The sequence below is a fragment of the Onychostoma macrolepis genome, chromosome 02, assembly GCF_012432095.1.
Source record: "Onychostoma macrolepis isolate SWU-2019 chromosome 02, ASM1243209v1, whole genome shotgun sequence".
In the NCBI taxonomy this organism is placed as follows: domain Eukaryota; kingdom Metazoa; phylum Chordata; class Actinopteri; order Cypriniformes; family Cyprinidae; genus Onychostoma; species Onychostoma macrolepis.
Genome location: NC_081156.1, coordinates 30928341 through 30953791, shown reverse-complemented (window position 1 = coordinate 30953791; position 25451 = coordinate 30928341). Strand labels below are relative to the sequence as shown.

General features: G+C 35.7%; 1 protein-coding gene and 1 long non-coding RNA gene across 4 annotated transcripts; one reads left to right on the top strand and one right to left on the bottom strand.

The window, feature by feature from the left end:
* Window positions 1-383: 383 nt before the first annotated feature.
* On the bottom strand, window positions 384-9840 carry LOC131524205 (uncharacterized). 2 transcript variants are annotated; one of them, XR_009266947.1, is made up of 3 exons: window positions 9711-9840; window positions 5733-5955; window positions 384-4910 (listed from the first exon to the last, which is right to left on the bottom strand). It is a non-coding gene; the product is annotated as an uncharacterized LOC131524205 (long non-coding RNA). The 2 variants fall into 2 exon arrangements; XR_009266946.1 differs by having other exon boundaries at window positions 5737-5955.
* Window positions 9841-9998: 158 nt separating this feature from the next.
* On the top strand, window positions 9999-23582 carry kcnj9 (potassium inwardly rectifying channel subfamily J member 9). 2 transcript variants are annotated; one of them, XM_058751069.1, is made up of 8 exons: window positions 9999-10135; window positions 14031-14433; window positions 14723-14936; window positions 16557-16758; window positions 21415-21607; window positions 21768-21965; window positions 22057-22187; window positions 23293-23582. In XM_058751069.1, exons 2-8 carry the CDS (start codon window positions 14139-14141, stop codon window positions 23566-23568), a joined length of 1509 nt encoding a protein of 502 aa, XP_058607052.1. In that variant the 5' UTR covers window positions 9999-10135; window positions 14031-14138; the 3' UTR covers window positions 23569-23582. The 2 variants fall into 2 exon arrangements, with proteins under 2 accessions (XP_058607052.1, XP_058607060.1); XM_058751077.1 differs by lacking the exon at window positions 9999-10135 and having other exon boundaries at window positions 14393-14643.
* The last annotated feature ends 1869 nt before the right edge of the window (window positions 23583-25451 follow it).

Here is a 25451-nt window from a genome sequence, read left to right as displayed (position 1 = left end):
CATTATGGCGAATAAGGGATAGTCCACCCAAAAAATGAAAATTTTCATTTACTCACCCTCATGTTGTTCCAAAAGTTGCATGAGTTTTTTTTTTTTTTTTCTTCTGTTGAACACAAAAGCAGATATTTTGAAGAATGTTGGTAACCAAACAGTTGACACAACCATTGACTTGCATAGTGTGGAAAAAATACTATTTAAGTCAATGGCTACCGTCAACAGTTTGGTTACCAACATTCTTCAAAATATCTCCTTTTGTTTTCAACCAAAGAAAAAAAAAGAACACACACATACAGGTTTGAAAAAAAACTAAACAAAAAAAACATCAAAACTATACTTTAAACTGGTCAAAATATTATTATTATTATTTTTATTTTTTTGGGGGGGTGACGTAGAGTATGTATGTATACAGTTACCTATTCCCTTTTTCCTATTCACTTACTGAGATTTTGCATTCAAAGTCTTAATAGTGCAGTACGATAAACATCATAATTCTGAAGACCAGAAGAGGATGAAATGTCACTTAAATACAATACAAACTTTATTTCTATAGCACATTTAAAACAACTACCGTTGACCAACGTGCTTTCCAGGAGACATTAAAACAAGAATAAAACAAACAGTCACAAAAAACAACGTAAAACCTAAACACTCTAGCCGGTCTGAAAGGCCACACTGAAGAGGGAGGACTTCAAAGTTGATTTAAAAGCATCCACAGAAGGAGCAGATTTAATGTGCATAGAAAGAGGGTTCCGTAAGCGGGTGGCCTTGTTTTAGGAACATGAAAAATCATCTTAAAGCAATAAAAGTGGTGAATTCCACCATTCCAAACATTTAATGGTTAAAAATTCAAGGTCACTTTGAATAACCTTCACATTCACTGCTACTTTGTGGGGAACAAACTCCTGAACTCCACTGTGATCCTCAAAAAACACTGGAGACTACTTAGTGCTGTACTACTGTGGTGAGAGCAGGAATTTTGTATGGTAACATACTTGTGCCATTTCATTTGTTTGTTGCTTTAGGACTTTCAGGAGAAAAGGACAGAGACTGTAAGTGACCCTTATTTTGAAATTCTTAGTCCTGTCTGTGTATTTGTCCACAACTGCTAACAGCAGGAGTAACTTTCATGAAGATTGGCAAAATGCCACAGTTAAGTCCAAAGAATCCTCCTTTAGTGAGTTCAGTCTGCACCAGAGCTCTCAGCGATGGCTGGCCTGCTTCATCCAGGGATGCTGAAAAATACAAAACAGCCATTAGTTTAAGAATTCATAACATTATTACATGCATTATGGGTCTGTATTTTAAAGGGCCACCCTTGTGAAAAACAAATATACTTAAGAATACTTTTAAAAGGGGTATTGCAGAAATAATGTACTTAAGTAATGTTTTCAAACACTTAATTGCATGCTATTTGCAAATAAATGTAATGTATTGTAGTTTAAATTTATATTAAATGCAATTGGTTGAACTTCTGAAGCTGTTTTTGACCCCTGTACATCTTTATATGTAAACTTCTTTTGTGTTTCACAGAGAAAAGCTCATACTGGAGGTTTGGAGTGACATTAGGGTGAGTATTGCTTTACAAGTTTTGGATCGGGGATTTATTCAGCAAGAATGTATTAAATTGATCAAAAGTCACAGTAAAGACATTTATAATTTTACAAAAGATTACTATTTTATATTAATACTGTTCTTTTGAGCTTTCTATTTGTTTAAGAATCCTGAAAAAATTTGTTTTCCACCCAAATATTAAGCAGCACAACTGTTTTCAACATTGATAAATAAAATAATAATAATAAAAAAAGAAGAAATGTTTGAGAAGAAAATCAGCAGATTAGAATGATTTCTGAAGGGTCATGTGACTCTGAAGACTGGAGTAATGATGCTGATTTTTTGGCTTTGTGTCACAGGAATAAATTTAAAATATATTCAAATAGAAAATAGTTATTTTAAGTTGTAATATCTCATAATATTACTGTTTCTAATGTATTTTAGATCAAATAAATGAAGGTTCAGGTAGTATAAATGTAGTAATATTGTAGGCCTCCAAGTTACTTAAATCACTTAACAAAAAAAAAACCCTGACTGACATGAAATGCTTCATCCTCTTTACACTGTTCATTTAAATGCACTTCTACAATCAATAAATCACACAGCAAAACAAAAACTTTAAGCTGCTTTGAGGTAAAAACGAAACGTCTGCCAGCTCAGCGCCTCTCTAAAAGTGTCTCCATTCATCTGATTTGTGCTCGGGTGACAGCAGTGAAGAGCCCACGCACGCACGCTGGCCGTACGCTAACAGATTTGTCCTCCATTAAGACATAAAGAGCGTCTCTCTGTGTCTGATAGGGATTCTCTCAGGGAGCACAGAGCTAGTTTGTGCCTGCATACGGGTGCGCAGCAGTGCCCTGGGAGAGCTGGCGAAGTGCCTGTGCCTGCTGGAGGAAGTCCCGCGGGCCAGCAGGAACAGGATGCTGGGGTTAGGACTGTGTTTCAGCGTATCAAAAGGTGGGTTTTTAAGGCTCTGGTGAAGTGCTGACTTTGATTAAGGGAATAAAGGATTGTTCACAATGGCATACTACCATACTACCCCTACTATTTTCATCACTATACTCCGAATTTGAAGCCCTAAAGGTCCTTGCACGCTGAGATGTGTTTTTTCGTATTCGTCATCCTTTCCTAATCCGAAAACATTCCTAACATCCTTTCCCATCCGAAACTTTCGGATCAGGTTCGATTTTCTGCATTTTCGCTTCCCGTAGCAAGCATTTTGATAGGAAAGGATGGTGAATACAGTGTGCAAAGACCTTAAGTATTTACCTTTAGCACGTTTTCCATCGCTCTTTGCGATGCAGACAAGATTGACACCTCAGAATGACTTCTTCTTTTTTCTTTTTTTAACTATTTATTTTATATTTAGCAAATTTTCTAGCCTATATGATTAAGCTTACAAATTAGGCAAAAATTGCAGTTTCAGTTGCCGTATGAAAATATCATGTGAATTGAATTGTATTCCCATATTTAATAAATTACCCAGACAATCTAGTAGATTTGTAGTATACAATCAGAGCGATATATATTCTTCCATTTTTGACCAAATTTATTAACTCATTAAATTGATCAAAAGTTAATTTCAAATGTTATTTTAGATAAATGCTGTTCTTTTGAAATATTCATCAAAGAATCCTGAGCAAATGTATATGTATCCGTTTCCACAGAAACATTGAGCAGCAAAATTGTTTTCAACATTGATAATAAGAAATGTTTGTTGAGCAGCAAATCAGCATGTTGCAATGATTTCTGATTACAGAAATGAATGACATTTTAAAATATTAAACTGTAAAAGAGCTATTATAATATGCTAATATTTCACAGTATCACCGTTTTTTACTATATTTTTGATTAAAAATAATGCAGCCTCGGTGAACATAAGATATGGTGCACTCATTCTTGACTTCCAAAGATTCAGAGATTTTAACATGATTTTTTTTTTTTTCTTTTTAATAGTAGGGTGTTTATAGTATATGCTGCACAGTATGCAAGTGACATATTTTATCATTAATGTTAATTAAAACCAGACAGCGAATTATAGGCTCATTGCAGTATTTGCAATCCCACGGAGAGCATTTGATGAGACTTGAGTAGTTTTTAATGGAACATTTGTGATGGTTGAGGAGCACCACGGTTTATGACAATGATAAACACTGGTGCTACCTATAAATCAATCATCCTTATTGAGAGCTTCTCTTCAAGTGGCCGTCACTGTTAATATCTGAAACACAGCCTCATATATAAGGCAACCGACAGAGATGTGGAAGTACAGTCCAATGGAGTCGATTACAAATGAAACAATCCAAATATAAAATGGTAAGCCAATTCCATTACAAGATATTTATTTATAGGTATGATGCTATAAAATACTGCTAGCTTGGCTTCTTGAGTAATCGTTTTTGTGCTTGTACCTCATAAAACGGCAAGATCGATGGATGTATATGGAGTAATGCCCAGGATATGGAGATGTAGCATGCATAAAAGGCCTTTGTGCCTCCTTTTCCCTGGTTTTGCTGGTCCTAGATGACGTGTTTGCGAGGTTAGAGAGCTTCAAGCAATCAAGCAGTTAAGATTTGCTATATATATCACCCTAATACACTGTATGTGGATAAAGTTGGACATCCTTTTATATTCAAGAGCTTATGATGATGATGCAATCTTTTTTTAGTGCTAATTTTTATTAAGAAACAATATTTTTCTGCCCTGTTGCCATGGTGAGGTAATGAACGTAGTTCAACTTTAATGGTAGGTCTTCAAGAGTGACGTTTCCAAGCCAGCAAATGCATTTTTTTCCACATGCATATAGTGCATAATATCCAATTGTCTATGGTTATTCTTGACTAGAAATCCTTTTATATCAGACTGAGACTGAGCCATTTATGTTCAAATATATATTCTGGATCCTGCCTGTCATGGTGGATTCTGCTGCAAATTTTAACATCATTACATTTGTTTCTCTTCCACAGTGGCATCTGTTTCTTTGGTTTGATCAGAAAGAATCGACCTGAAACCCACTCAAAACAACAACAAATTACTCACAGAGCAACGCATTTCAATTCATGAAACTCTCAAGTGAGTAATATCTGGAATAGAATATTATATTCTTAGTATCACTTTAACACTGAAAACAGACTAGATTTGCTTTAAAAAAAGATAAAGTCAGTCTAAATATTGAGAAATGCTAATGATGTTCGCACATGCATAAGAAAAAACTTTCATTCAGCCCAAAAGGTTCCTGTCCTGGATATCGGTCCTGCCGTTGCTCTGGCAACCAGCTGCTTCCACCAAATCCCTGAGGTCGTCTTCTCCTCTGTGTACTCATTGGGAATGATAAGCCTGTCGCCAACGTCCAGCACCTGCTGCGAATGCAAAAAATGACCATGTTCACATCTGAAATGCTGTTTACAAAAGAACCAGATCCTATATTAAGCATAAACATTAAAATCATAAAATATTTTAAACCATGCAGTGCATCACTAACCCTTGTGTTGTGCTTTACCTGATTTTGTACAGGGCAAAAAGACCCAGCATTTTAAAATCTTTTTGTCAACTTGTTTATTATTCAAATAGCAGATTTTGTATTTCTTTTAGGAACTGATTGATTACAAGCCTCATTGATCTGAATTTATGCGCCACATTTTTTGGAGTGAATGTGGCCAAAATTATCAACAAATAATGCTTCTCTTAAAAACTGAGGTGCATAAACTGTATTCAATAGTTGGTAATAATATAGCATACGAATATATAAACAGTTTTTGTAGGCTGTCATTTTTCACCAAAAAAGTGCAAAAATTATCAAAAAAATTCAGTCATGTCTTAGTTCAATGCAATGACATTAACTAGCATTAAGAAAATGACTGGAACACAACATGACTAAAATGAGTTTGAAAGTGTTCTAGTTTTAATATTCCAAGTTCAGCAGGCTGTTGATTACAATAGAAAATAATTTGGACTTGGATCTTAGTTTGTAAAAATGTATTGATCGAAATGTACTCACAATAGAGGTCTATGGAGCAATCACTGTAAGCTTGCCTAATAAGCAGTTATTTATGCTGTTTCACCTGAATTATTCCTTTTAAATATTAAAATTCAGATTCATAACTGTATGTCTGAATGAGTATTTATGAGTACATAAAGACAAACACAATACATGCACATAAAAGTAGACAAAACATGCTCACCTACATCACATTTAAAAACAGTCTTTCCAGCAGAGAGGTCTTCAATTGTGAAATGTTTGACAATTGTGTATTTCCAGACAGAAGAGTGATTTCATTGTCTTGATGATCTCTTGCAGGTCAGTGCTTGAAGAAGACACCAGGAAATCAGAGAGCAGCAAACCAGAGGGGTAATTGAGCACAAACACACTCTGCGCAGATCCCAGTCCAAAAATAGACACTATTTCTGTGAAAAAAAGAGAAGTAGTAATATGACAGTGTTAAATGGACAACCTTTTCTAAGATGATGTTCTCCTCATTAGAGATGTCCATTCCCTGCCCAGTCTGCGACTGTTTAATCTCAGACGCATCCAGATGGCCAAACAGGAGCAGAACATGAAAGCAACTCATTAGCTTTCAGCGATACGGCTTAATCAAGCCCAGACAAAACTCAATCAACGTAAATGATCCACTACGAGAATAAAGAAACGCACAACTCATTTAATCAAGATGTTTCAAAACTACCAATTAGAAACTCAAGTAGTCAAACACTCCAAACACAAAGACACACGTCACTTTGCAAATCAGATAATACTGTGCTCAAAGAAGAGCAAATGAAATCTAAAAGCTTGACAGATTCAAAACTTCTGAGGGTATGTTCAGAATGTCATACTACCATTACTACCATTTTTAGTGTGCACTATGTATGCTGTGCACAGCATGTTGTTTTTGCATGCAATACCCAGATTAAAAGAATAGTTTACCCTAAAATGCAAATATTTTTAAACTTAGGCCATCCAAGATGAGTTTAGATGAGTTTGTTTATTGGAACAGATTTGGAAAAATTCCATCAGTGACTCAAAAAGCTGCAATTTTTTAATAACGTCATAATGATAATGTAATAATATTGTAATAGATTTTTTAACTTTACACTATTGGTAAAATACAAGTCCTCTATCCATAATATTGCTTTCTCCAGTGATAAAATCGCTTCATCTGAATCAGGAGAGAAATGTGCACAGATCAAACACTGTTTACAAGCGAAAACAGTCCAAAAGAGTTCTGAGCAAATATGTGGGTGGGTTTTGATGTGAGAGGACAACAAAGATATAGACTTCTTCACTGGAGGAAGCATTATGGATTTACGGATATATTTTGGCTAGAAGCAATGGTTAAAACACATTGATGGATTTGTTTATTCCAAATCCACAGCATTTCACTTCGCAAGATGTTAATTGATGAACTGGAGTGTGTTACTTGTGGATTATTGCAATGTTTTTATCAGCTGTTTGGACTCTCATTCTGACGGCACCCATTCACTGCAGAGGATCCACTGGTGAGCAAGTGATGAAATTCTTAATTTCTCCCAATCTGTTTCCATTAAGAAACAAACTCATCTACATCTTTAATGATCTGAGGGTGAGTACATTTTCAGCATATTTTCATTTTTAGGTAATATATCTTCAATCATTATTTGATCAACCTGCAAAAGATTAAAAAAAAAGCAAAATATACATAGTCATGAGCTCATGTGACAAAAAACATGGAATACTGTAGGCATTATGCAGTTTATAATGTAAAATATGCAGCATTATTCCATTTCAAATCTGAATGACTTCACAGAATTTTACCAGCAGTAAAACAATCTGTTTTAAATATAAAGTGCCTAATTTTAGCTGGGCAAAGCATACCAGTACAACTAATAGTTTGAGTAAATGTGTGGTTTTGGCACATTGCTGTTGCAGCAGCATCTGTTTCTGTTTTCTTGCCATTCTGCCTAGATTAGTGTTAATGTCATTGTTCTTGTTCAGGCTGTGAGCTGGAGTTTATACTCAAGTCGTTTTAGGTATCTGAGGATTCAGTAAAGCCATAACTGCCGTCTTCTATGGTATATGATTATTTTTTTGTCTTTTGCTGTGCATAATTTTGTCTTCGGCACAGTCACAGGTTATTTTATTGGATATAGAAATTATAATAGGATGTTTACAAGGACATTTTTTTCTAGGGGTGAGATAGAAGACACTCTGTTCCTAACTGCTACTGACATGGACGAAGAGTTACTGAACAAAACTGCCATCAGCAGGATATATATATAAACTACATTCTGCACTGTACCGAGATGCATGGAGGAGACGTTCTCCTCTGGCCTTTCCTGTGACAAGCTCACAAATAAGCACTAGTCTTGTCTTCACCTGTTACCACTCGCAGAGCCTCTATTCTCAGTTTGGGTTAACTGGTTTGATTATTAATCAGACTGTATGGCTATCATTAAAAGAATTAGCTCAACCAAATTTGCATTATAAGATGCTTCCCCGTTAAAGAAAGCTCTCAGGAGACTAACTGCAACCCTGAAACTACTCAAGATTGTTGTGTAAAGGCGGCGTGGTGACAGAGGGGTTGTATTTTTAGTAGCTCTTGATTTCTTAAGATTGATCCTTAACCATAAGGCATGATGAATTCACTTTTTGAATGTTTTCGGATGTGTATCTGACTTCCCTTATTGGGATGGATGATGGGTGAGACATGGTTTTGACAATAAAGATACACATCAGCCCACTTCAGTACACCATTACTATAAATACATACTCATTATTACAATAATTTTTAATATTTTTTTTTAATATTAACAAATGATAGTTTTCAGAATATGTTTGAGAATGTGGAACACATTTGCCAGCAGAGGGCATGATATGCTATGTTTTTGTTTGCTGTGTGCATTATAAATAACCCTCTAACACCAGTGTTCTCTATTCTTTTTCTATTCTGTCTGCTTGTTTTCTTTTTATTTACTATAAAAAACCTTGCTACATATACTGCATTAGACTAACCAAGACTTGTCACAGCACTTACATATTATTGCTCTTTTGTTGGTTTTGTTTGCTTCTATTGTCCTCTTTTGCAAGTCGCTTTGGCTAAAAGCGTCTGCTAAATTACTAAATATAATGTGTATATATGTGACCCTGGACCTGGACCACAAAACCAGTCTTAAGTCACTGGGGTATATTTGTAGCAATAGCCAAAAATACATTTTATGGGTCAAAATGATCCATTTAGGATATTAAGTAAAGATCATGTTCCATGAAGATATTTTGAAAAATTCCTACCGTAAATATATTAAAACTTAATTTTTGATTAGTGACATGCATTGCTAAGAACTTCATTTGGACAACTTTAAAGGCAATTTTCTCAGTATTTAGATTTTTTTGCACCCTCAGATTCCAGATTTTCAAATAGTTGCATCTCAGCCAAATATTGTCCGATCCTAACAAACCATACATCAATGGAAACGCATTTATTCAGCTTCCAGATGATGTATAAATCTCAATTTTGAAAAATTGACACTTAAGACTGGTTTTGTGGTCCATGGTCACATATATATGCAACACGCAATAGACTGCTGCAGTGATCTCCCACTAGCAAATAAATTGGCATTTCATCATTAAACACCATTGCTCGCTAATTAATCTACCAGATTAAACCTAATCAAACTGCGTTCCTAAAGCACATTTTAACTAACAAGCACTGTTATTTCATAACATGCAAAAATATATCATGCTTCAGGTTTTAAATGACAATTGCAGTATCATTTCTTAAGAAGGTGGGTGGGTTACATTGTTCTCGATCTTGTATCATTTTCCTCGTGACGTCTGAATATTGTATTTCATATTATATGAATTACAACATATTGCTGTTATATATTTATTTATTTATGAATAAAATATGTATTATGTAAAATATGTATTGCATTAAAAATGATTACATATTAAATGTATGAAATATATTTATGTAGTAGCCTATATTTTAAGTAAATCATTATGGTGGCTCATGTTTTTATGTGTGAGAGATATTTTTGAGACACTGACCTCATCTCCACCCCCTCTTCTCCTCCCCTCTCCCCCTTCTCCATCCCACCTCTAATTGCCCGATTCTCTACGCTTTCTGCCTCTTCTCCCTTCTCTCTCTCTCTCTCTCTCTCTCTCACACACACACGCAGACGAGCACCTGCGCAGAGCCGGTGAATCACGCCGACGCCGCTTCGCTTCGCTCCGCTCTCCAATCTCTCATCCATCCTGACAGTCAGATCGCCTCCATTTTAATCAGGAGTCTCTCCGCGGTGGAAAGAGGATTCATTGCCATCTTCTGCAGCACGAGATTGCGTTTCGATTAATATTTCACAAGTTCCTTCTCGCTCTGAGTGGATTGGCTGGCTCTCTTTTGTTTCCTGGAGGTGAAATGATGCTGAAGTGATGCTGCGTCGCTGTTCCCACCCGCTGTAGACCATCATCATCATCATCATCATCGCCGTTATGAGTCTGATCGAAGAGCCCAACATGAGAGATTTGGACTAACAAACCCGCAGTGGCTGTTAAAGATCTCAAGTGTTTAAAACGCTGAAGTTAACGTGCTGGAGAACGCCTCGGTGGCAGGTAGGCTTAGTTCGCTACATACACTGGTTGATGTTTATTTGCTGACCAAGACATGTTATTAGTTAAACATCAGTAAATGTGCATGCGTTGCGTTATATGGTTATTTCCCCTTTCGGTTTCTTGCTTTACGTGATTTCATGATTGCTTCCAAGTATTTTAAATACTGATTGGAACTGAAAAATTAAACGTATGCTAACAAAAAGGAGAACAACAACAATAATAAATAGAAAACTCTTTAATAATTATTTGCAGAAAATTGTTATAAAAAGAATTTTTTTTAAAAACATGTTAAAAGTATTTGGTGGCTGGCTGTGTATATATATATATATATATATATATATATATATATATATATATATATATATATATATATATATATATATATATATATATATATACTACATTTATTAGTATTGAAAATTATTTAATTACACAAAAATATCTTCAGTAATAATAATAATGACCCGAAGCAGTGTTTTCATGGTGTATATATTTTTAACATTTAAACATAAAAAGTAAAAAAAACAACTTTAATATGCAGTAGACTAATTATATACAAGTAGAGTTGTCTGATGGTCTTTAAAAATATTCAGTTTGAAAAAGCCTTATGTTTTTGTACTAGTTTATTTTCCAGTAAGGTTGAAATATTCATGTAAACAGCAGGCAGTGATCCTCACAAACATAGGTTACTGGTTGTGTGTGTGTGTGTGTGTGTGTGTGTGTGAGCATGTATGTGTGTAATTGCAGCTTTTTGTCACATCTGACACTCTTTCTCCCAAAAGACCAAAATTAGAAAACATGACAATCCCACTTTCCATCAGGACTGTGAACAAACCACCCACACAAACAGACCGAAAAACAGAGACAAACACAAATACATTGATATGCGCACACTTTTTCTCCATTTTACTTTCACATTTTACTTTGCAGTATTAATTATGTAGGCCTAGAATTGTATATCTAACAGTAGGGCACTATTTTACTGTTTATTGTGTGTTATATACACACACCCAGCAGGTTTGTCCACAATGCAGGTCATTTTTCATCTGTGCTACCTGCTCCATTCAGTCTAATTCAAGTAGGATTGATTACTTTCTGTGTGTATGTGCTCTAGCTTAGCCCTGCAAATCCTGAAATATGGCAGTCCGAGATATCCAGTCTCTTTTGACAATCCTCTATTCCGCCTCTGTAACGTTACTCCAGTATTTTGTGTTGAACACATGAGCACGTCTTCACACAGATCCACTCAATCCATGAAAGATTCACGAGTCTAAATGTGGCCCAGACCAAGAAGGCAGATCATGATCAGTCTTTGAGTGGGCGTGATTACTACTGCCAGACTATCAGAGCTAAATATAGCGTCTCGCTGGACTTCGCACCCTAGCACCCTGTGTAAACACTGCAAACAGACAGATCAGACTCAGACAGATGTTACCGTTACTGTAGAGATGATGCAGCAGTGAAATATGCCATTATAGATGAAATGTAAATTCTATGCAGGATACTGGACATATGTGTAATGAAAGCAAGAAAGCAGCTTTAAGCACAGGTCACGTCACTGTTTTCCTCCTATGATGACCCGGTGGAACTGTGACTGGCTTTGTTTATCTTTCTAAAAGGATAGAGGTTTTTGTGTTGTGCATATTGTGGTGTTTATGGAACGTTTAGGTTTGTAAGTTAAAGCTAATTGTGTGATTTCTGGGGCAGTATGAGGCATTGTGAAAATAACTGTTTTCAGACAGGTTTCCCGAACACGAACAGGCACTGATGACCTTGTTTGAGACAGTTACAATGGTCAGGATGCTTAAACTCACCAAGTTATGCTTTGTTTTTATTTTTATATTTTCTGTTTTCATTTTTATTGTAGTTAAAGTTTTAGTATTTTGTGTATGGTGTATTTTTGTCATTTGCATGGTTTCTAAAAAAACAAACAAACAAAAAAACATGTCTGTATATAGTTTTTTTAAAATTCAAAATATATTTTTTAAATTAATAATTTAATTATTTCAGATTTAGTTATTTTATTACATCAAGTTAAATTATGAAATTTAGAAATGTTGACTTGGAATAAAAAGTTTTTGTTTGTTTATTTATTCATTGATTTTTGTATATTATTTTTGTTAATGTTTATTTTATTTCAAGTAATAATGTTTGTTTTTATGGTTGTAGTTTAGTTAACTATAATAACCCAGTTTACAACTCTACATACTTACAACTCTATGGGCATTTTTTTTTTTTTTAGTATTCCTGAGATACTATTATGGTTTTATTATTAGTTTGAATTGTTTTTATCTCAAAATTGTCTGTTTATTAATTCAATTTTAGTTAAAGGTGGGGTAAGTGATTTCTGGTAGCCAATGTTGATATTTGAAATCACCAAAACAAACACGCCCCTACCCCAAAAGGGTCTCGCCCCTATTTTGATAGCTCCGCCCCACACACACATACGCATTACGCATCCCAGGCAACGATTAGTTCTGTGAAACAAAGCAAAACCAATGTTACTCACCGATCAAGAAGAAACAAAGCAACCTCGGCGTCCGATCGCAGGCCTTCCCGCTCCTTGAGTTCTCTCCAGCGCTGGAAAGCTGATCCGATATTTACACGGGTCCTACTTCTTGCCTTATCGTAACACCGTGTCTACACCGGACGCCACAAAATACTATAGAACTCATTATAATCACTAATAATGCTGTCTACACTGGATCCCGACAGTAAGCTGCTGCTTTTTAAAAAAAAATTTTTTTTAAAGCTTTTATGAATTTTTATTTCAGTTTTAGTTATCGTAGAAGATCTTAGTACATAGTAGTTTTTTTTTGGTTTTTGGTAAGTTACAATGGAAATCTATGGAATTTTGCACCAGGAAAAATGTCAAAATGCTGTTTTGAAAGCGTGGCCCCATAAATTTACTATATAACGCTTGTTAACATGAGATTAGACCATGATCCCTTACTACCATTGTTTTCAACATTACATCTACTTTTCTCCTGTCATGACTTTTCAAGGCAGTGAATTCTGCATTGAAAATATAGCAGAGATAGACTGTTTACATAGAAAAAAAAATACACCTACCAGAATCAGCCTTGATAAGTAATCCCACAGCATGATTTAGACAGCTTTATAGCTCATATAGCACACATTTTTATGAAAACACATTCATATAGCACACATTTTATGGCTTGAATCTTCACTCGTTTTGAACCGCAAACAGTCCTTTAATTGTACTCATCTGCATTCTCAAAAGCATCGTAAGCCTAAGTATATTGTAGAGACAGCTGGTGGCAATGGTTCTACGATCTGCTTAGACTTATGATATGCTTTTGGGAAACTCAGACCTGTGTTTAGTATCACATGGATGGTTGCCCGTTTCTGGGTACATTTGTATGTGTGTGGGCATCAGAGCTGTGGATTAAAGTGAGCCTAAATCCTTTAGCTGCCTTTTCACTTTCTTCTGAAAATATGTTTAGCTGTTGAACCCAGAGGTTAATTCAAGTCAAGTTAGACATCCATATATCAGTCTCCTCTTTGGGTTTTATGTGTTTCTCTAAGAGCCCTTCTGATAACAGAATGGATGTTTGACTGTGTATTGAAACGACCTTCATCAGCTGCGTGTTTGATATGGAAAATGTCTTTTTTAAAGGTTGAATTGCACGAAGTCATCAATGTAATCTACTTAAGTTAATTTCAGGCGGTTAATTGGATGCTTAATGCATAACGGGGGCAGAGAATGAAAGGAAATGTTTAAATGAACTCTAAGCAATAATCAGCAGTGAAATAAAGCCGTTTCCATTTTTGATGGTTGCAAATTACTTTGATATTCTGAGAATGTCATCAGAGAATGTTATAAAACTTTCAGCCCATTGGTAAAACTTGTTAATTGTCATTCTTTTTGCAGAAATCAAATAAAGGCACAAATGAAACTCTGCGACTGAGAATAAGGCACTGAAAAACATTGTTACCACACACATATTTAATAATTACTTAACACACACACACACACACAATGGCCCTGGACAACACCAGCTTCTCCTCGTGCCCCGAATCCCTGTCCCTCCCAGTTCCAGAGAAAGGGGAGGAGCCTGTGGAGGAGGCCCCAAAGGATGCTCCTCCCACTGATGTACAGAACACATCTGAGGAGCTGGGGCATGTCGTAACAACGGAGATGGCTCCGCCCACACAGCCACAGACCAATAACAACATGTCCTTCCAGGCCAAGATGGCTGCGAGGGAGGCGCAAGCCAATCAGCCCAGGAAGAAACTTCAAGGGGCGGGGCAAGAGAGGGGCAGGTTCGGATGGGGTAAGACTCAATCACTTTAGATGATGTAGGAGTCGGTGGCTGTCAAAGATTTTGCTCTGCTTACCTGTAATGAAACAGACTGACCTACTCTAACACCTCTACAGGAACACAATGTCACTGTTCTTCTGCTTGTCAATTTAGCCGTTTCTTAGTTTTTGGATGTGTCTCACACAGTTTTACTTCTTATCCGTTTTTTAAATATGGATTGTGGTAAGCTTCTCAGTGACGGTGTTTGCCTACTTTTTGTGTCCTTTTTTACTCGCTCTAATTTTTCTGTCTTTCTCTCCAGGGCGCAACAAGCGTAAGAGGCAGCGCTATGTGGAGAAGAACGGCCGCTGCAATGTGCAGCACGGTAACATGCGCAAGACGTACCGCTACCTGACAGATATCTTTACCACTCTGGTGGATCTGAACTGGCGATGCTCTCTGCTGGTCTTTGTCATGGCGTATGCAGTCACCTGGCTCTTCTTTGGAGCAATATGGTACCTCATTGCATACTGCAGGTATGAAGAACACACACAAACACACAGTTTTATGTCTTTTAATCTCTTAAGTCATAAGACTACATTTTTGGATGCAAAATCAGATTTTTTTTACCAGTAAATAAAGAATGCATAATGTATTTGTGACAGTTGGTAACAATATAATATAATAATAATTATAATATAATAATATTTGTATGTATAAAACTTGTATACATTATTTTACAAGAATGTTTAAGGCATGTAAAATTGTAGGTAATTGTCTGTATGTATGTGTGTGTGTGTGTGTGTGTGTGTGTGTGTGTGTGTGTGTGTGTGTGTGTGTGACCCTGGAACACAAAACCAGTCATAAGTAGCGCGGGTGTATTTGTAGCAATAGCCAACAATACATTGTATGGGTCAAAATTATAGATTTTTTCTTTTATGCCAAAAATCATTAGGATATTAAGTATGTTCTATGAAGATATTTTGTAAATTTCCTAACATAAATATATCAAAACTTAATTTTTGAGTAGTAATATGTGTTGCTAACCCGTAACCTCATGTTGTTCCAAATCCGTAAGACCTTCGTTCATCTTCGGAACACAAATTAAGATATTTTTGATGAAAACTGAGAGCTCTCTGATCCTCCATAGACAGCAAGGATATTATCACAATCAAGGCTCAGAAACGAAGTAAGGACATCGGTAAAATAGTCCATGTGACATCAGGGGTTCAACCATAATTTTACGAAGCTACTAGAATACTTCTTGTACGCAAAGAAAACAATAATAAGTAATTTATTCAACAATTCTTCTCCCCGAGTTACCGTCTTCCGCCATTTTGGAGAGTACCCCAGAATGTAATCAACGTAATCAGCGTTGTTTACGTTCAGCATTTGCGTGCTTTCTACTGAACGTAAACAACATTGATTAGGTTCTGGGGTACTCTTCATAATGGCGGAAGACGGTAACTCGGGGAGAAGAACTGATTTTTTGCACCCTCAGATTGTATCTCAGCAAAATATTGTCCTATCCTAACAAAACATACATCAATGAAAAGCTTATTTATTCAGCTTTCAGTTGATGTATAAATCTCAATTTAAAAAAATTTACCCTTATGACTGGTTTTGTGGTCCAGGGTCGCACGCACGGACGCATGCACGCATATGTGTATGACAAATGCACATAAAATTATAAAATTTCAGTCTTTCTACTTCAAAATTTCATGTTTAATTAAATGTGTTACTTGCTGTTTCTTTGTATTTATTATTTTTTTTAATTCACTAGGAAGTTCTGAGTAAAATTTTGTTTTAAAGTAATTTTTTTCATAAAAATAATACTTAAATAACAGGTATCAAAGAAAAAAATATAATGGTTTTTGATATTGGCAAAAAAATCACTTCTTCTCTGAGGAACACTTCTCAATCAAGTTTTCTGCTCGTCGTCCACACTGTAATTTTTGTCCATGCTAGATATGAACACAAATAATCTGTGTGGGTGGACACTTGAGAACAAGCGCTCCTCTTTGCGCTGTAAGATGCAAGAGCCAATTTACTAAAGGAGACTTTGTGATTTAAAAAAAGACAAGGACATGTTTTCACAAACAAAACATCTCTATAGCTGTTGGATGATCTCTCTCCCTTCCTCTTTCTTATGGCAGGGGTGATCTGGATCATTTGGAGGATGAGGCGTGGACTCCATGTGTGAATAATGTTAATGGATTTATCTCTGCGTTTCTTTTCTCCATTGAAACGGAGACGACCATTGGCTACGGTCACCGTGTCATCACTGACCAGTGTCCAGTGGGCACCATGTTACTCCTGCTACAGGCCATACTGGGATCTATGGTCAATGCATTCATGGTAAGATCAAACACAGGCCACTTTGCACAAAAATATGGCACACATTGGCATCCAATTACTTTTTAGAGTCATAAATCTTGTGTTTTTTGCTGTGCAATCTAAGAATGATGTTTTTTTTTTAAAATACAAATTCAAATTTTTATACAAATATTAATTAATATTATCTTACCTTTATATTATTAATATTAGTATTATTTAATATTATTACCTTTTGTAGAAAGTGTGTGTGTGTATATATATATATATATATATATATATATATATATATATATAAAATATAAAATAATTTATAAAATGACAAATACATCCTGTAATTTTATCTTAATTTTGCAACTGTATTATTTTGACATTCTTTATCAACAATATTATTTTTAAATATTATTAATGTTATAATATTATTTTTATGCCATTAGTGTGTGTGTATATATATATGTGTGTATATATATGTGTGTGTATATATATATATATATATATATATATATATAATGGTAAAACCTTCTAGTCTCTATATGTGCGCACTGTATATACATAATTATGTAATTTTTTAATCTTAATTTTGCCACACTGTTATTTTTATTTTTTTATTTTTTATTACTTAATTTAATCTGTATTATTTTAGAAAATAACAAAATCACACAGATGAGTGCATGTCTCAGATTTGGGTTATGAAATAAATAGAAAATAGAAGCACATATAATATTTATTTAACCTCCTGAGATTGATGATGTTGTGAAGGTTAAGCACCTCTTTTCACTGCCCATTTGTTGAAAAATCAAACAATTGTTTTGAGGTACATTTGAAGTACTATTTGCACTCTTTTTGTAGAAAGTGCCACATGATTGCCATGTATGATGTGGTCTGGAAAAGCAGTGCTTTTTTTCATTGCACGTGGCTTTGGTTTGTTGATCTGTGCTCTACTGAGTTATATCATCCATAACCAAGAGCAAATGAGTCATGCATTTGGTGCACAGATGTGTGTACCCTCTCCCTCTGTTTCTGTGTCTGTCTTTCCTTTCCTTTTCTAATTCTGTCGCTTTTGCCAAATTCATCCCCCTTTGCAATCTCTTTTCTGGCCTATTTTGATGTATTTTTGTGGTTATGATGAGTTCATTTATATCTCTACGTCCTGGTTTAAATGTTGCCCCCAGGGGCTGCGTTTCACTCTCCCTCACACACACACACACTTGAACACAACACACTCTTTCTAAATGCCACGTCCTCTAGTATCTTTTCTAAACCCAGATTAAACCTGTTTCCTGTCTCACTTTCTTTTAAATTAGTGCGGTTTGTGAAGGCAAACATCACTACTACTATTGCTCATATTTGGGGTTAGAGATTTGAATGTATTATGTGTTAAACTTTTACATATCATTCCTAATTGTCCTCAAATCATGTGGTTTGTTGTGCTGTTTTTTTTTTTCTAAGTCACCAAATTTTCACCTGCCAGATGATTTAAAAAAACAACAACAACAAAAAAAACTTTTGACTTGCAAACATAATTTTACAGTATTATAAGAAACAAATTAAATTATTACAATTATTTAACAATTGCATAATCCACACAATCAATAAATCCACATCTATGTAAAGTAACAAATAACTTATGGCTTTTACAACTATAATCAATACTATAAAAAATTGTTAATTGAAATAAATAAAACTGATATAAACATTGTTAAAAACACTGTTAAATGAGTTCTAAATAAAACAAAGGCTACAGGAGTATGTTTTACTTGAAAATACTATTTCAGTCTTTCTTAAATGTGTTACTGTTTCCTTACTGTATTTTTAAATTGAATGTTTCTTTGTAATAATTTACTTTGTTATAATTTTTTTTATTTACTAGCAATTTAAAACAGTTTCAAGATAAACTTCATATATATATATATATATATACATACACATACATACAGGTGCTGGTCATATAATTAGAATATCATCAAAAAGTGAAACTTGTATATTGTATTCATTCATTACACACAGACTGATATATTTCAAATGTTTATTTCTTTTAATTTTGATGATTAGAGCTTACAGCTCATGAAAGTCAAAAATCAGTATCTCAAAATATTAGAATATTACTTAAGACCAATACAAAGAAAGGAATTTTTAGAAATCTTGGCCAACTGAAAAGTATGAAAATGAAAAGTATGAGCATGTACAGCACTCAATACTTAGTTGGGGCTCCTTTTGCCTGAATTACTGCAGCAATGCGGCGTGGCATGGAGTCGATCAGTCTGTGGCACTGCTCAGCTGTTATGAGGTTGCTCTGATAGTGGCCTTCAGCTCATCTGCATTGTTGGGTCTGGTGTCTCTCATCTTCCTCTTGACAATACCCCATAGATTCTATATGGGGTTCAGGTCAGGCGAGTTTGCTGGCCAATCAAGCACAGTAACACTATGGTCATTGAACCAGCTTTTGGTACCTTTGGCAGTGTGGGCAGGTGCCAAGTCCTGCTGGAAAATGAAATCAGCATCTCCATAAAGCTTGTCAACAGAAGGAAGCATGAAGTGCTCTAAAATTTCCTGGTAGATGGCTGCGTTGACTGTGGACCTCAGAAAACACAGTGGACCAACACCAGCAGATGACATGGCAGCCCAAATCATCACTGACTGTGGAAACTTCACACTGGACTTCAAGCAACATGGATTCTGTGCCTCTCCACTCTTCCTTCAGACTCCGGGACCTTAATTTCCAAATGAAATGTAAAATTTACTTTCATCTGAAAAGAGGACTTTGGACCACTGAGCAACAGTCCAGTTCTTTTTCTCCACAGCCCAGGTAAGATGCTTCTGACGATGTCTCTGGTTCAGAAGTGGCTTGGTAGCCCTTTTCCTGAAGACGTCTGAGCGTGGTGACTCTTGATGCACTGACTCCAGCTTCAGTTCTCTCCTTGTGAAGCTCTCACAAGTGTTTGAATCAACTTTACTTGACTGTATTCTCAAGCTTGCGGTCATCCCTGTTGCTTGTGCACCTTTTCCTACCCAAATTCTTCCTTCCAGTCAACTTTGCATTTAATATGCTTTGATACAGCACTCTGTAAACAGCCACACCTTTCAGTAATGACCTTCTGTGACTTACCCTCTTTGTGGAGGGTGTCAATGTTCGTCTTCTGGATCATTGCCAAGTCAGCAGTCTTCCCCATTATTGTGGTTTCAAAGAACAAGAGATACCCAGAATTTATACTGTAGGGATGGTCATTTATTCAAACTCAAATGTAAATATTCTAATATTTTGAGATACTGATTTTTGACTTTCATGAGCTATAAGCTCTAATCATCAAAATTAAAAGAAATAAACATTTGAAATATATCAGTCTGTGTGTAATGAATGAATATAATATACAAGTTTCACTTTTTGAATGGAATTAGTGAAATAAATCAACTTTTTGATGATATTCTAATTATATGACCAGCACCTGTATGTATGTGTGTGTGTATATATATATATATCAGGGCTCGCAAAATTTCAAAATCCCTGGTAGCCCTTCGGGCAGGTACTCTTCAGATTTTGGTAGCCCGAAAATTAATTTAACTAGCCCAAATTAAAAAATTACTATTTTATTTTATTATTATTCTTTTTTTTTTAATATAGAAAATCAGATAGGAGTTTAAATGTCAATCAAAAATATTTTCAATACACAAATATCAACAAATATGAAGGAAGGAATTTTATTTCACTATTTACAGGGTATCTGCAGAATTTTTAAAAATATATTTAAGGCAATTTATGACCCATTTTAAGAGCTGCACAAGTAAAATGAGCACAGAATTAGCGGCTTTGGACAATGTCTATGGTAACACAGTTTTGAGCCATAAAATTACATGATTTACAGTTCAGATACAGGTTTTCACAAAAAAAAAAAAAATCTTATACAACAGCGTTTCAGGCTATAGACCGTTTTTATGAAAAGGGATCAATCAAGCATATCAATTATTATGTTAATTTAAAACGTATAAATATTACTGTCTTAATTGTTTAGATTTTTAGAAGGCACATCAACTTCTTTCTCATTTACAACTCTGTGTTTGCTGCGTAAAAACATGAGTTGATATTTGCATTGATCTAACCATAAACAGTAAGAAAGGCTTATTGGAAATGCAGATTCACTCTCTGCCACGAGGTGGCGCTTTAGGAGCGCGGAAATATTGCGGTTTCCCCGGAAACGCTGTACACAAAGCAGCTCCGCGCTCAGAAACGCTGCTTTATCAGGAATTATAGGTAAAATGAAATTAAAATGCCAACGACACGTTTCTGAGGACAGTCGGTTACCTTCAGATACATTCGCATAAAGACATCCGCGCCGCGTTTTGACTTGAAGCGCTCATATTTTTTCAATGACATCATTGCATTTTGAACTAATAAAAATGACAAGAGCATGTTAATACAACCAAACTAATATTAAATTAAAAACCGCTCATTTGAAGTATGAATAAATATACTGAAAAAAGTGCAGAAACAATTTTCTCTCAGAAATTGCTTGGAAATTTCACAGATACTCTTAAAAATAAAGGTGCTTCACGATGCCATAGAAGAACCTCCAATAATCTTTGTTTTATCTGAATTTTTTTTTTTATAGTGTGTAAACAATACCTCTGAGCAGCACTCGGAAAAAGTAAAAATCACCTAGTTTCTTTCTCTCCTTCTCTCACTAGGTTGGTTGCATGTTTGTGAAGATCTCCCAGCCGAATAAGCGTGCCGAGACATTGGTGTTCTCTCGTAATGCTGTCATCTCATTGCGGGATGACAAGCTGTGTTTGATGTTTCGCGTCGGGGACTTGAGATCCTCCCACATTGTGGGCGCCAACATGAGAGCCAAACTTATCAAATCCAAACAGACACAGGAGGGTAAGACAGCGTTCACCAGCCTCACAGACTCATCTGCAACACCAGCACCCTCATATACAACTAGTCAGTGATGAAGTGGCGCCACCTGCTGGTTATATCATACAAAGACATGGTGTGAACATTCCATCAGATCTATTTGTTTTGTTGTCTTTCACTTTAGGTGAGTTTATTCCACTGGATCAGACGGATATCAGTGTGGGTTTCGAGACGGGGGACGATCGTCTCTTCCTGGTGTCTCCGTTGGTGATCTCTCACGAGATCGATGTCCGCTCTCCGTTCTGGGACATGTCACAATCTCAGCTGGAGAAAGAGGACTTTGAGATTGTGGTCATCTTGGAGGGGATGGTAGAAGCTACAGGTACATACACTAACTAATACTCAGGTTTATCATGCGAAATGTGTTGTATCGACTTGTGTTTAGTAATCGATGGATATATTCTGATCGACAGGAATGACCTGTCAGGCACGGAGCTCGTACTTGGCTGAAGAGCTGTTGTGGGGTCACAGGTTCAGTCCCATGATGTTGATGGCCGAGGGTTTCTTTGACGTGGATTATGGGGCTTTTCACCTCACGTTTGAGGTATGTGGTGTACAATAGGTATTTCTAATTGCACAATTTGAGGTTCTGCGGTCAAATATTTTTGTTTAAACTTTGAAAATAAAGTTCTTTATTGGTATCCTATATGGCTCCATGAAGTCCACGGAACTTTTACGTTCCACAAAAGGTTCTTTATAATGGAAAAGGTTCTGAGCTAAAAAAAACTGTTGTTTTAAGAACTATTCATTGAAATGTTCTTTGGGGAACCAAAAATCTATGGCTATGAAACCTTTTAATAATGCTAAACATTTAGTTGTTTGGTAAGTAGCTGTATCACCATATCTGGGTTTCATTTTGCAGTTTGCATCATCTTTCAAATAGTTTTCCCCTAAATCCCTTACAAGATTTTCAGTTAACTAATATATGTTGATATCACCATATTAGCTTCAGAATCTCTGTAATAATCATCTGTCTGTGCAAGGCTGACCAGCACGTTATTATAGCAAAATCAGAGATTTCTCTCCTTACCTATGGGGTTTTATGTGCGTAACCAATCAAAAATTCTGCAATAGGTGTTGCTGTAGTTTTGGATGAGTCATAAATGCACATCAATCACCAGAAGAAATCAAACTACTTATGCATTCACATTCTAACTTACTATCCTTTGTCCAAAGAGTATTTTTGTATAAACCATTTAAATGAATGAATGAACGAATGAATGAATAAATAAGTAAATAAATAATACTGTGATCATTAGTTAATATTTATAAAATATTTTTAGATAATATTTAATTTTATTTAATTAATAAGCATTTTAATTTATTTAAAGAAATACTGTTGTTGTATGTATTTTTATTAATATTTATATATAGATATTTTTATGTACATTTTAAAAATAAATAATATTGTGATAATTAGTCAATATTTATATTTCAAAATATTTGATTAGTTTTTTTTACTTTTTAAATTAATATTTATATTTTGAAATGTTATTTATTTTTAAAATATATGCGTGTGTAAATGTACAAAATAGTTAAATGTATGTAAACAGACAGATGCAATCAAATTGAGCAGGATTTATGTGTTTTAGCTTTCATTCACAGAATGAGGAATAAGATAAATGCTTGTTGTTTATGATCTTTTAAAGGTGGACACGCCCTCCTGTTCTGCGAGAGAGCTGGCATTGGCTGCCGCCCGTTTGGACGCTCATCTCTATTGGTCGATTTCCAGTCGGCTTGATGAAGAGAAATGGGAGGGGCCTAATCTGACTGAGCAAACAGAGAAGTCCACTGATTCAGAATCTGTCAGGGAGGTAGACGGGCCAACATTTACTGTGGGCGGAGTTACAAATACCCAGGACCAATCGGTTGTGGGAGAGCAGAACGGCAGTGTGACCACTGACCAATCAGAGTCTGAGGCTTAAATGGATGCAAGAATCTAAAAAGGTACAGAAAATGTTCGAAGGAGTCCACAGTTGATGTAAATTTAAAGGGGTGGTTGATTGCGATTTTCACTTTTTTAACGTTAGTTAGTGTGTAATGCTTCTGTTTGAGCATAAACAATATCTGAAAAGTTACGAAGCTGAAAGTTCAATGCAAATGGAGATATTGTCTTTTAAAATTATGGCAGTTTAATGCCTACAAAAATGGCTCGTTGGGACTACAACGAGTTACTTGCCGGGTTCGTGACGTCACAAACCCAGATAAACCCCGCCCCCGGGAGCATGCAGCAAAGGGGGTGAGGCCATGTTGCGCTGCTTTAGAGAAGAGGAAGAGAAAACTTGGGGTGCACGTAAAAATCTATTCATATATGAATCACGATTCTGTCTTCTAACGATTCTAATGGATTCACAAGTTTCAAAATCAATGTTCTAAAGCAGCGGTTCTTAATACTGTTGCTCGCGTCTCCCTGCTCTGCACACGCTCTGCTCTGCATCTCTCTCTCTCATTCAGATCATCAGCTCAGCTCTGCGAACCAATTATATACTTATTTTCACATAGCTCTGAGAAGCGTTATACATGGACGCGTGTGTGGTTGCCGTACTGTATTAAAGCTTTAATCAGAATAAAACAGTATATTAAAAGCTAACATAGTAACGTTAGCATTTACAAACAACAGCGTATCTAAAAGTATGAGACAACAACAAACAAAAAACGTAGGCCTACCTATAATAGCCGTGCTTGCACAGGTTCTGCACGATCTTCTTCACTAATATCCTCTGCATCTTAATCGGGCTCAAACTGATAAACAATATAGACGATTCCATTGTTTACAACACAACCGGCGCACATTCTGAGGTGAGGGGCGGGACGTTTAGACGTGCACTAGAGGCGGTTTAGCCAATCACATCACACTGGACCAGCTAACCAATTGGAGCCCATCGTGTATTTCTGAGGGAGGGGCTTCATAAAAGCAGGAAATGATCAGCGCATTTATCAGAGAAGGGACAGAGCGGTGTGGAATACAGGTAAATTATGTGAAAAATTATGCGTTTAAAAAAAAACAAAACAAAAAAAACCATTAACACATGTAAACACAATCAAACCTAGTTAAAAGAAATAAAAATAAAAAAACCGGTCAACCACCCCTTTAACTTTAGTCTGGATTGTTCAGCGATCCAAACCGTCTTCTTCGAGTTATTAAATGTATAGTCGCTAATGCCTAGCATAGAATACTTTCCCCAAGGGGGAAATCCTAGCATCTCTTTGCTGTGTTTTCAGTCAGATTAAATCTTAACTTTTGATGTTTCACGACAACACTGCCTTTGAATTCACACAGTAGCTATATTTCAAACCCTAGTAAGTTGCCTCACTGTCTGCCGTCTACTAACCTTAACTCTACTTACATACTTGACATCATCCTAACTGAAATAAAACCTGTGAAGGACACATGCGGTGTTGCCTTAAAGAGATAGTTCACCAAAAAAAAAATTAAAATTCTGTCATAATTTACTCACCCTCATGTTGTTCCAAACCTTCTGTTGAACAGAAAAGAAGACATTTTGAAAAATGTGGATAATCAAACTCTTTCCGTTCCCTATCGACATCCATAGTGTTTTTTGCTACTATGGAAGTCAATGGCTACCAGCAGCTGTTTGGTTAACGACATTCTTCAAAATATCTTCTTTTGTGTTGAACAGAAGAAAGAAACTCATGCAGGTTTGGAATAAGTGGAGTGTGAGTAAGTGACAGAATATTCAGTTTTGGGTGAACCATCCCTTTAAATGTGACTAAAACATAGATAACTCGCTAGGTTTTGAAACCAAGCTAACATGTCTGATGTGTATTAGCACCAATTTAAGTAAAC